Here is a 12009-nt window from a genome sequence, read left to right as displayed (position 1 = left end):
AAGAGAGGCCCTGCCTGTCCCCAACCCGGTGCCCTCCCTGCTCCGTTCTCATAGCCGGAAAAGCTGAAGGCTGGAGGAGGGACTCACTCAGGGCACACAGCTGATGGGTCACTAAGCCGCCAGCCCTCCAGCCCTGAGCCCCCAGACCCCCCAACTCCGGAGGAAAGAGTGCCACCGGGGCCTCCTTCCCAGTTTGAAAGTGCCCGAACTGTCCAGGTCAGATACCGGCGGGGGGTGGGGGGCTGCCCAGATGGGTCCCCCAGGGAGCTCCTGAGGTGCCCAAAATGCACCCTAAGGCTTGGCCTCCCGCTGCCTCAGGCCTCTAGGCTCACAGGGCGCAGGCGTCCAGAGCCAGCTGGAGACCATGGATTCCTCCCGGAGCTCTGTCCACCCCTGCCGAGAACAACGAAAATCCCTCCTGGCTGGCTCTCTGGAGCTGCAGGGAGGGGTGTCTTCCCCCTCTGCCCTCCACCCCCCGAAATGTTTCTGTTTCTAATCCTAGCCTGGGCAGGAATGTGGCTGTGCGGCCAGGGTCCAAGGAGCTATTTTGGGGGCTCCTTTGCCTCCCCCAGGCTTTGGCCAGTGGGTCACCCCTGGTCCTGGCTCCTGAGGGCCTCCCTTCCCCATTCTCTCACCACCCCTTCCCCACCTCCTGCCAAAAAAAAGTCAGTGGAAAGCAGAGGGCCTGAGGGCTAAATATAAACCGTCCCAAAGTCTGAATCCGTGGCTGAGTCACCCGTGAAGCTTCCCTGGCCTCCTGCCCCCCCTTCCCAGGCCTCACCCCTTTCTCCCCCACCCCAATTCCAGGGCTTGAGAAGGGTGTTACCCGATCGTTCTGAACCTTAATTGGCCCCCTCAGAATGGGAGGGCTCATCTTTGGCATCTGCCACACCTGTAGCTACTAATGTGCTCCTCCGTTTTTGGGGGGCAGGCATCGTGGGAGAGTTGAGGTTCTCCACCCCCCCATTTCACACTGACGCGTTCTGAGGGGCCCTGGCAGGAGGGAGTTGGGGGGCCTGGCTCGTAAGGGGTTAAGGCTGGGAGGCGGGAGGGGGCCGTCCCGAGGGGTGGGGAGAAGGGGAGGAGGCCTCAGCAGCAGAGAGAAGTGGCCAGAGAGGCCCAGGGGACAGCCAGGGACAGGCAGACATGCAGCCAGAGCCCCGAGGCCTGGACAGGGGCTGCCAGGCCCCGTGACTGGAGGACCCCGAGCCCCTGGCCCGGGGAGGGGGCCATGGTGCTGCCTGCCCGACATGTCAGCCGAGGTGCGGCTGAGGCGGCTCCAGCAGCTGGTGCTGGACCCTGGCTTCCTGGGGCTGGAGCCCCTGCTCGACCTTCTCCTGGGCGTCCACCAGGAGCTGGGTGCCTCCGACCTGGCCCAGGACAAGTATGTGGCCGACTTCTTGCAGTGGGGTGAGTGCCTGCCGTCGTGGGTGCCACAGATTGGGGGGCGGTAGGGGCAGGGCAGAGGTAGGAGATGGGGCTGGGCATCGGGGCTGATAGTTGGGGTCAAGATGGACGTGGGAGAGCCTCTGACTCAGGAGCCCGGAACTTGGTCCTGGGTCCTAGGGTGGCATGTCCCTACCCCTGTGCCACCCTGGCAGGGCAGGCTGGGGTCAGCAGAGGCTAGGGCAGCCGTGACTCCGAACCTTGACCTGGGAGCCATGGTAGGCTGGACTGGGCATGGCCTTCCGTGGTCCTTCTGTACCCCCTCCCCAAGGTCTAGGCCTAGGGACATGCTGGGAGCCCTGGATCCTAGGATCGCCCCCACCACCACCAAGATGGGCCCCGTGGCTCTCCACCCTGACCTCCCAGAGCACAGAGGCAGGCGGAAGGGACAGCATGGGGCAGCTGCCAGGGGTGCGGCCAGTGGGCAGGTGTTCGGCGCCAGCGTCTCCCGCTGCCCCAACAGGTGCCCAGGCACTGGGAGGGTGCGGCCACTCAGGCCCTGGGGGAGAACTGGCTCCGCAGACAGGCGGCACCCAGCACCCCCCACCCCCTGGATGGAGGAGGGACAATTTCAGTTTCTTCTGGGTGTGCCCACTTTCTAGGGTCTGGCCACCCCCCCTCCACCAGCCCTGGTCTGTCGAGTTTGCATGGGGCAGCTCCCCAAGTCCCTGGTATTCATGACTTCTGACCTTCCAGCTCTCCCACAGTCCCTTCTGGCCAGGTCTTTCCCTGGAGACAGGTCTGAAGGGAAGATGCTTCCCCCTCTGGCCTTGTCTGCCTCCGGCCCTCCTCCACCCCAGGACTCAGGCTCACTTGGTTTTCCGTCTCTCTGACACCCTGCCACTCTGTCCTTGCACTGGTTTGTCCCTCAGTGGCTTGCACTCGGTCCTGGGGCTCTGTATGTCTCTGTCTCTCTGCCTCTCCGCTCTCCCTCGTTTCTTGTGTTCATCTCTTTTTGACCCAGGCCTTGTTCCTGTCCCTCCCATTTCGCAGATAGGAAGGTGGAGACCAAAGGCCGGGCCACTCAGCCCCTGGAAGAACTTTCTCCCCGCCTCCCCCAGTCCTTAGTAACTCTCTCAGCCCTGATTTTGCAGAGCGTGAAGTTGAGCTAGCAGGGTAAACTGAGCCCGGAGCTGGGGGCAGGGGTCTGGGCTCTCCCGTAAGGAGCATTCCTTTTGTGGCCTGAGCAGCATCCTGCGGCCCCTCCCCTGCTAGGCTGCCCGGGGCGGGGGAGGGGGCCTGGGTTCCTGCTGCCTTAAAAGGGCTCAACATCTTGGCTCTCTCCTCCCTCCCCCGTCCTGGGCCCTGGCTGGTTCTTCCCTGCCGGCCCACTCTCCCGAACCTCGAAACTCATGGGGGCTTGTCTCTCCCTGCCATAGCCCACTCTATCTCCCCTTACTTTCACTTGAATCCGTCCCTCTCTCTGTCCTGCCTCCCAAGTCCCCAGCGTCCTCCCTCTCCCTGTGCCCTTGCATTCCCTCCACCTGGGCCTTCCCTCCCTACCTGCTGTAGGACCTCGGGCCAACCTCTTCACCCATCTGAGCCAAGTAAAGGCCTCCCGTAAACGAGGGGCCTCCAGTAAATGATGGGCCTCCCGTAAATGAGGGGTGACGAAAGAAGCCCTCTTCCTGGAGTTGAGGACAGAGCGAATACACTAGAGCTTGGAATTTGGGTCCATGCTGGCTTTGTCTTCCCTCTCCTGTTCCCTCTCAGGGCCCCATCCCCAAATCCAGTGTTTCCCAAAGTGTAGTCCAAAGCCACCAGCCTCTAAACCTGGAGGTGCTGGACTAAACTGAATGTTCCAGGACAGGACCTGAGACAGACTGAGAACCCAGGTGTGGGCCTGGCAGGCACTCCCACTCCCAGCCAGAGTAGGGGTGGGGACTGAAGCTCAGGAGACCCTAAGGCCTGGGAACTCACATCTTCTGTTCTTCAGAGCCTCCCTTTCCCAGAGCCCGCCCTCTCCACCTGCACCCACTAGAGCCCCTCTGGCCCAATGCCCTTCCCAAAAGGGGTTCCTCAGGCATCCCACCTTTTTTTCTGTAGGAGGGCAGTTTGGGGTCCCCAAAACTTCACACAGTGTTTTTGCGGGGAAGCCTTTGGGAGGCTGACAGTCCTAGAAGAGAGACAGAGAGAGGAGAGAACAAGGGACAGAGGAGACCGAGGAGGGATAGGGGGAGACTGAGGGACAGAGGGTGGGACTTCCTCCCGTCTCCAGTGTCAATCCCAGTTACCCTCGGTTCTCACCTACCCCGCCCCCCAGTGGAGCCCATCGCGGCGAGGCTTAAGGAGGCCCGACTGCAGAGGGATGACTTCGAGATTCTGAAGGTGATCGGACGCGGGGCGTTCAGTGAGGTGAGCCTTGAGCGGCGGCTGCAGCTCCGCGGAGCAGGGGACGCGACTTTTCGTGCAGTGGGAGGGACCCAGGGGTTTGGGGCGGGACCTTAGAAATTGATGAATGACTTGAGCTGAGAAAGCCTACACGAGCCGGGCGGGGGCGGGGCCTGAGGTCGCTGGGCGTGGCGTTAATCGTGGGGCGGAGCCACGAGTAGGTTGTGTTATGGGTGGAGTCCAGCCTTGGCGAGCCCGCGTGTTTCCCCCGCCACCTCCGCCCCCAGTCACCCTGTTTCGGCCTTCAGGTGGCGGTGGTGAAGATGAAGCAGACGGGCCAGGTGTATGCCATGAAGATCATGAATAAATGGGACGTGCTGAAGAGAGGCGAGGTGAGGGCGGGGGCCGGATGTGCAGGGCGCTAGAATTACCCACCCCGCTCCGGCTCCGGGCCGCTTCAGTGCCTCCGGGTGCCCCGCAGGTGTCGTGCTTCCGGGAGGAGAGGGATGTGTTGGTGAACGGGGACCGGCGCTGGATCACGGAGCTGCACTTCGCCTTCCAGGATGAGAACTACTTGGTGAGCCCCAGACCCGGGGGGACTAGGGAGACGGATCCCGATCCCGAGGCCGTCAGTGAACGAGGCGGGGTCAGGGAGAAATTCTAGGCTGTCTCGAAATGGCAGCGGTGTCTCTGGGTGTGGGAGGAATTGGTCTTCCTTTCCCGGGATTGGGAGATGCCCCTTATAGCTCTTTTCACGGGCTGATTCCAGAGGACCCTGTAAAGATGCCACCGTCGGGGTGCGGGGGGCGGATCTCTTACCTGGACTGGGATAGCTCTGTACAATCTATGTGGGGGCCCCTGGGCAGGGTATTTAGGCTCTGTACTTTGGGCACTGGGAGCTCTCTGGGCTCTCTTTCCCCCTCTCTCTTTCTGTCCAGTGACATCCTGGGAGAATTAGGTTTTGGCGGGGGGAGTGTCTCTGATTTGGCCTGGGAGATCTCTTGGCCTCTCTTGGGGCTGGGGCTACGGGGTCTCTGCCCAGGGATGGGGCATCTGCGGGAGTCTTTGTCCCGGGCTATTGTCAGCGCCGAGGGGTGCGACTGACCCCCCCCATGACACGTCCCCTGCCAGTACCTGGTCATGGAGTACTACGTGGGCGGGGACCTGCTAACGCTGCTGAGCAAGTTTGGGGAGCGGATCCCGGCCGAAATGGCGCGCTTCTATCTGGCCGAGATTGTCATGGCCATAGACTCAGTGCACCGGCTGGGCTATGTACACAGGTGGGCGCAGCAGGGGCTGAGGGGCGGGGGCTGAGGGCGGGGCCCAGAGAGGGAAAGCAAAAGTTGCACCCGGGTAGGGGGCAGGGTACCGCCAAGGTTGGAGCCAGAGGGGGCGGGGCCTGGAGAGGGACCTCATTGGTTGGGACCACTGGGGACAGGGACAGAGGAGTGGGGTTCAGAATTGCAGAATCCCCTAAGGGGGGGACCGCAATCGGAGAGCATGGTCCCTAAGAGGGTGGGGACCCGAGGCCGTGCTGTCTGGAGGGGTGGAGCCTGGTGAGATGGATGGAGGGAGGCTCACTTATCTCCCCACCCTCTCCTTCCGTTTGCGCAGGGACATCAAACCCGACAACATCCTACTGGACCGCTGCGGCCACATCCGTTTGGCCGACTTTGGCTCCTGCCTCAAGTTGCGGGCAGACGGAACGGTGAGCCGTGCGGGGCGCTGCTTTGAGCGGGGCGCTGCTTCGAGCAGCTCGGACCACCAAAGAGGAGTGGGGTCAGGTGGGGGGACCGGAAGTGCAGAGTGTGGGGGCGGGGCTGAGGCGCACAGGTAGAGTTAGGGTGGGGGCACAACCAGATTTGGAGTGGGAAAGAGAAGGAGGGCACCAACGCCTAAGTGCGTGAGCGGCTCCGGGTTAGAGCAGGCAAGGGGAGGGACTAAGCCCTCGGGGCGTGGTTGGGAGGGGCGGGGCCAGAGCTCGGAGGGGCGGGACCGAGCCCAGCTCTGCACCTTTTGGCTCAGGTGCGGTCGCTGGTGGCTGTGGGCACCCCGGACTACTTGTCCCCCGAGATCCTGCAGGCCGTGGGTGGCGGGCCCGGGATGGGCAGCTATGGGCCCGAGTGTGACTGGTGGGCGCTGGGAGTGTTCGCCTATGAAATGTTCTACGGGCAGACACCCTTCTACGCCGACTCCACGGCTGAGACCTACGGCAAGATCGTGCACTACAAGGTGAGCACGGCCAGAGGAACCCCTGATCTCCCTCCACGCATACTGACAGGCTAACGTCCCCCGCTTTCCCTCTCCCTCTGGCAGGAGCACCTGTCTCTACCCCTGACCGATGCAGGGGTCCCTGAGGAGGCTCGAGACCTCATCCAGCAGCTGCTATGTCCCCCTGAGATGCGGCTGGGCCGGGACGGAGCAGGTGATTTCCAGAATCATCCTTTTTTCTTTGGCCTTGACTGGGACGGTCTTCGAGACAGCGTGCCCCCTTTTACGCCGGATTTTGAGGGTGCCACTGACACGTGCAACTTCGATGTGGTGGAAGACGGGCTCACTGCCATGGTGAGCGGGGGCGGGGTAGGTACCTGCGACCCCTGCTGGGCAGAGGGTATTCCTGCCCCCCCCCCCCCCCCCCCCCCCCGCCCAATCCCTTACCCGGAAAGTTGGGCTTAGAATAGTACCCATCTCTTGGGGTCTTGAAATCATCCCTCCCCCAGAGCACCTGCTCTGTGCCCGCCCAGTGCTGTGAACCCAGCGGTGACCTGGATTCCCAGTCCAGTGGGGAACATAGACTGGTCCCCAGACAACGATGCCACAGAGAGTGGGGGGGGGTGAACAGGGGAGGGCCAGGGGGTGGGGCTCCTGACCCAGCATGGAAAGTCCTGGAGGGCTTCCTGGAGGAGGCACTATTTGAGGGATGAGAAGTGAGAGGCAGGAAAGCACCACAGTGCGGAGGAATCTCTCTTAGGCCATCTCTCTCTCAACAAACTATCCTGAGTGAGCGCATTTTCAGCCTGGGTGCCCTTGTGCCAGGTGCTGCTAGGGACACAGAGGGACCAAGCCAGCCCTAGCCCCTGCCCTCATCCACTTACAGCCCGGAGAAGTATATAATTACAGCATGGAGAGTACCCCGAGGGGAGCCGCAGAACACAATGAAAGAAAACGAGGGAGGGGCCACTTAAGATAGTGGGAGCGGGTATTTAAAGCCAGACTGGGAAGGGGCGAAGGACCAGCTCTGACAAGCACAGGTCACTCCACATCTGTTTCTCTTGTATAGGAGACGCTGACGGACATGCGGGAAGGCATGCCACTGGGGGTCCACCTGCCGTTTGTGGGCTACTCCTACTCGTGCATGGCCCTCAGGTAGGCAGTGCCCCTGGGCAGCCTGTGAGGAGCGGGCCAGTGGTGCCAGCCTCCACAGGTCCCGGGATGCTGTCCAGGGGCACCCAGTAGAATTGCAGGATCAATCTTGGAACTTTCCTGCCTTGGGACCACGGACTATTAGGAGTCCAGAGATGTAGGACCTTAAAATCTCAGACCATAAGTACTGTGAAATTTTAGATTCAGTTGTAAAACCTCAGAGCCAAAGACTCGGCCTTCCAGAATCTTCCAACCTTCCACTTTCAGATTTCTAGTACAGTCATAGGACCTCAGAATCTTAGAAAATAAGTTTAGAATTTCTAAATTGATCTTAAAAGAATACAAACTCATTGAATCACTCATAACCATAAAGCCTTTTTTTTTTTTTTTAAGATTTATTTATTTATTTATTTATTTGACAGAGAGAGAGAGACACAGCGAGAGGGGGAACACAAGCAGGGGGAGGGGGAGAAGCAGGCTTCCCGCTGAGCAGGGAGCCCAACACGGGGCTCGATCCCAGGACTCTGGAATCATGACCTGAGCTGAATGCAGATGCTTAACGACTGAGCCACCCAGGCGCCCCAAAGCCTTTTTTTTCCCCCCAGATTTTATTTATTTATTTGTCAGAGAGAGTAGAGAGCGAGCACAAGCAGGGGGAGCTGCAAGCAGAGGGAGAAGCAAGCTCCCCACTGAGCAGGGAGCCAGATGCAGGACTCGAACCCAGGACCCTGGGATCATGACCTGAGCCCAAGGCAGATGCTTAACCAACTGAGCCACCCAGGCACCCCACAAATGCCATTTCTTACCATGAATGAACAACAGCACGAGCCATTGTGCAGTATTCTCACTGGGCAGGTCGGGACTCAATCAGTCCATCTCTGTTATAACCCAAGCTGGATGAATAGCTGCGGCTTGGTCTCCATGCTCACCAGGCTCATCAGGCCCTTGAGACCTGTTTCCACGAGAGGGAGCATTGGGTTGGAGGCAACATCCACTTTTATTGCAATTTCATATTCCCAGGGAGAGCGTTACCTCTTCCCAGCAGCTGGGGATGGTGGGGGCAGGGGGCTGATGACCAGAAAAAGACCGTATCTTGGGAGGTAGCTTAGAGATGGGTGGGGTCCCCCCTCACTGTCCTGACGTCTAAAGGAGAGGGGTCTGCAAAGGTCACATGGAGAGGGAGGAGATGAGCAGACCCCAGAGCATGGGTATCTGGAGCCCAGGATCTGCCAGAAGGTGCAGAGAGGCCAGCTCCCAGGCCCATGAGGCCATGCGAAGGGCAGGCCTTTACTAACAAGAAGGGGACCTGTCACACCAACCTGGCAATCAGTTCCCTTCTCTCTGTCCCTCCCCCTCCTCACACTAGGGGTTCTTCAGGGTCTGGCTCTCCCATGGCCACAGGAGAGGGAGTCCTGGCTCTAAATCCAGGGGCAGGGCAACCTCTCGAGGGGGCCCAGCTCTCCCTCCCCTTGCCCTGTTCCTCTCCCCAGGGACGAGGAGGCCCCAGGCCCCACGGCCATGGAACTGGAGGCCGAGCCATTGCCTGAGCCAACTGTGCAAGCACCCAGCCCAGAGGCCACAGTGCCCCCACTGGAGGAAACTGAGTCTTTGGAGGAGGAGGTCAGTCAGGGACGAATGGGCAAGAAAGGCAAGGGCTTCTGGGGTCTTGCATGCTGTGGAGTGCTAAGTAAGCCCTCTGGGAGCTCACTTGACAGAAAGGGACAGAAAACACAGTAGAGACAAAGTTACTTCAGTCAGAAACAATCCCTATGAAGACATTAAAACCGGCCATTGTGTGTGGGAGGAGGGGACTCTGGGAAGGGACAACACCGAAGAGAAGGAGGAGGAGGACCATCCATGGGAAGAAAAGGACCCACTCACTGGTCAGCTGACAGAACTTCAAGGCAAAGGCTTATTCTCGAACAGGAAAGGAGGGTGGTAAGGCTGACTTGTTCCAGGAGGAGGCTGGAGGAGGCTGAGGGGAGCCGAGACTGAGGCCATCAGGAAACAAACCAAACAGGGCCTTTTGGTGAGGCAGGCCTTCCCCTGAGGGCGCTGAGGGGCTGGAGAGAAAGAGAGGGCCGTGGTCAAGTTGGGTTAGAGTTTTAGGACCAGTCCTTTGGTTCCTGTGTGTGCAAGGTGGGTGGGAAAGGCCCAGACCAGGGGCTGGGGTTGGTTAGGGAAGGAGGAGACTTGGGTCACTGCAGGAGCTGTGAGGATTCCCAGAGATCTAGAGGACAGGGCGGGGTGGGGGTCGGGGTCCCAGCCTAGAACCTGTGCCCAGGTCTTGGGTGCCGCAGGAGCCAAAGGCCGCCCTAAGCGCGTCCCGCCCGCAGGCTGAAGCGGCGGTTCCGGAGGCCATTCCAGCCTCGGCGGAGGCCCGGGAGGCCCAGATGACGCTGCGGGAGCTCCAGGAGGCCCTGGAGGAGGAGGTGCTTACACGGCAGAGCCTGAGCCGGGAGCTGGAGGCCATCCGCACAGCTAACCAGAGCTTTGCCAGGTCGGGGTCGGGGCGCCGGGGCCTCTCTACCGCCAGCAGCCTGTCTCGCTCGGGTCCGGGCGGGCTCACGGTCTTTTCCTCCCCGCAGTCAGCTCCGTGAGGCCGAGGCCCGGAACCGAGACCTGGAGGCGCACGTCCAGCAGCTGCAGGAGCGGATGGAGCTGCTGCAGGCTGGGGGAGACGCAGGCGAGTCCCTCAGGCGTCCCCTTTCCCGAGGGCGACGGGGCGGGGGGGGGGAGGCCAGGGAGGTGGGCCCCCGGCGTGTGTGGACACCTGGGGGAGGGCGAGGGGCCCAGGCTGGGGCACGCCGCGCCACCGCCCTCCTCCGCCCCTCCACGCGCCCTATGCGTCTCTCTTCTCCTTCCAGCTGTCACGGGGGTCCCCAGTCCCGGGGCCACGGATCCACCTTCCCATGTAAGACCCCTCTTTTTCCCCTGTATCAAGCCTGCTGGCCCCTCTGCAGACCCCGCCCCTGTCTTCTCGTCCAGATTTAGGGATCACCCTATCTCTTGGGAGTTCCAGACGGCAGACACCCTCCATTCAGGCCCCCCTCCCCCACCAGATAGCCCCACCAGATCCCGTCTAGGAGCTCCCTCGATTCCTTCCCCGACTCCCTCTGCTGTCTCTTGCCCCCTGCCGAGGGCGGCCGGGCCGGGCTGGGCTCCGATCGGGTCACCTGTCCCTTCTCTCTCCAGCTAGATGGCCCCCCGGCCGTGGCTCTGGGCCAATGCCCGCTGGTGGGGCCAGGCCCCATGCACCGCCGCCACCTGCTGCTCCCTGCCAGGGTACGTCCGGCTTCTCACGCCCGCCCGCCGCCGCCGCGCCCCCTCCTCGCTCCACTTACCCCAAGCTGCCTCTGCTTAGCTGCGCCTTTGTCGGGCCCGGCCCGCCGCGGGGAGGGAGGATGCCCGGGCAGCCAATCAGCACAGGCCGCTCGGAAGCAGCCAGTGGCGAGTTCCGACAAGACTTGAGGCTTGCCAGCGGACCAACCGCAGCTGCCCGCGGGGGCGGGGCGCAGTGCAGAAAGGATTGTGGACCCACCTATGGGCGTAGGCGTGGCGAGTCTCAGGAGCCAATCGGTGGGCCGTGCCGCGGGGACCTGATCCCGCCCTCTTGTCCGCAGGTCCCTAAGCCTGACCTATCGGAGGCGCGTTCCCTGCTCCTGTTCGCCGTTGCTCTGGCTGCTGCCGCCGCCTTGGGCTGCACTGGGTTGGTGGCCTGCGCCGACCATCTCGCCCCGGTCTGGCGCCACCCAGGACCCGCCTTCGCCCCCTGAACCCTAGAACCCCAAGCCGGAGGGTTGGGTGACCTGGGCACCGCCCAGAAGCCGCTCCCACCGCCTCCGCGTTCACACCGCTCCAAGCGTGGGTGTCCGCCCCAGCTCCAGCCCTGTGATCCGGGCCCGCCCCCTGGCGGCCGGAGAGGGAGGAGCCGGGCCCGCGGTCGGAGCATGGGGCTCCTGGAAGGCTTGTAACCGGCAATGCTGCAGCTGCTGCCGGGGGGTGGGGGGGTGGGGATGGCAGACCACTTCCTTCCTGCGGCCTGGCTGAGGCCCCGACATGTATGGGCAAACTGCGATCTAGAGAAGGCAGCAGGGCCAGGGCTCGGCCATCAATTTTTCACCCTCCCCGCCTCCCCCCTCCCCCCCTCCGCCCCCATCGGCTCGCAGACCACAAATCCTTGTGCATGAGGCCCTGCTATCCCGGGAACGTTCTCCCCCCGCGGCGAACGTCTAGTGCGAGCTCCGCCCGCTCTCTCGGAAACCTTGTGCTTTTGCCAGCCCCGCTTTTTCGGGGACTCCCGCGCCCTCCTCACGTAAGCGGCTCTCGGAGCCACCGCAGGCTCCGCCCGCCTCGGCAGTTTGGGTATTTATTGACCTGTCCTCCGACCCGCTGACAGGCTCCAGGACCCCAGCGCCCTAATCCACGTTTTGGATGCACTGAGACCCCGACATTCCTCAGTATTTATTGTCTCTCCCCACCTAGGACCCCACCCCCGATCCTCGCGAATAAAAGGCCCCCCCGTCTGCCCAAACCTCTGAAGTCCCGGGTGTCCGCTCTCTTTTCGTTGCGGGAAGGAGCCTGCTCAGGGGGCCAATCGGAAGGCGAGTGGAGGCAGCCAATGGCCTGGCGGGAGGCTAGCGGGCCGCAGAGCTGACGAATCAGGGACGGGGGTGGGGATGGGGACGCTGAGGGGCGTGGCCTCAGCATCCGGCCAATAGGAGATGGCTAGCGAGCCACCAGGAGGCACCGCCCCCTGTCCAGCTGTGGCCCAGCTGTGCCACCCGCTCCCCGGGAAGAAGGGGGCTGGGCCGGCTGCGCGCGCGGCCATCCTCCTACCACTGCGCCTGCGCGGGCCACGCGCCTCCG

General features: G+C 62.3%; 1 protein-coding gene across 7 annotated transcripts; it reads left to right on the top strand.

Moving 5' to 3' along the window:
* The first annotated feature begins 65 nt into the window (after positions 1–65).
* Positions 66–11682, top strand: DMPK (DM1 protein kinase). Of its 7 annotated transcripts, none has more exons than XM_045891774.3 (15): positions 66–1410; positions 3710–3801; positions 4086–4169; positions 4259–4354; positions 4909–5057; positions 5392–5485; positions 5803–6009; positions 6094–6342; positions 7058–7143; positions 8631–8760; positions 9477–9640; positions 9729–9826; positions 10008–10054; positions 10340–10425; positions 10764–11682. In XM_045891774.3, the coding sequence occupies exons 1-15, from the start codon at positions 1251–1253 to the stop codon at positions 10921–10923; spliced, it is 1902 nt and encodes a 633-aa protein (XP_045747730.1). In that variant the 5' UTR covers positions 66–1250; the 3' UTR covers positions 10924–11682. The 7 variants fall into 7 exon arrangements, with proteins under 7 accessions (XP_045747730.1, XP_045747732.1, XP_045747728.1 ...); XM_045891776.3 differs by having other exon boundaries at positions 10336–10425; XM_045891772.3 differs by having other exon boundaries at positions 6094–6357.
* The last annotated feature ends 327 nt before the right edge of the window (positions 11683–12009 follow it).

The sequence above is a fragment of the Mirounga angustirostris genome, unplaced genomic scaffold (assembly GCF_029215605.1).
Source record: "Mirounga angustirostris isolate CCGP_5_RB_7025 unplaced genomic scaffold, mMirAng1.0.hap1 SCAF_16, whole genome shotgun sequence".
In the NCBI taxonomy this organism is placed as follows: Eukaryota; Metazoa; Chordata; class Mammalia; order Carnivora; family Phocidae; genus Mirounga; species Mirounga angustirostris.
The sequence above is the reverse complement of the archived record's forward strand: the minus strand, read 5'-3'. Positions and strand labels throughout refer to the sequence as shown.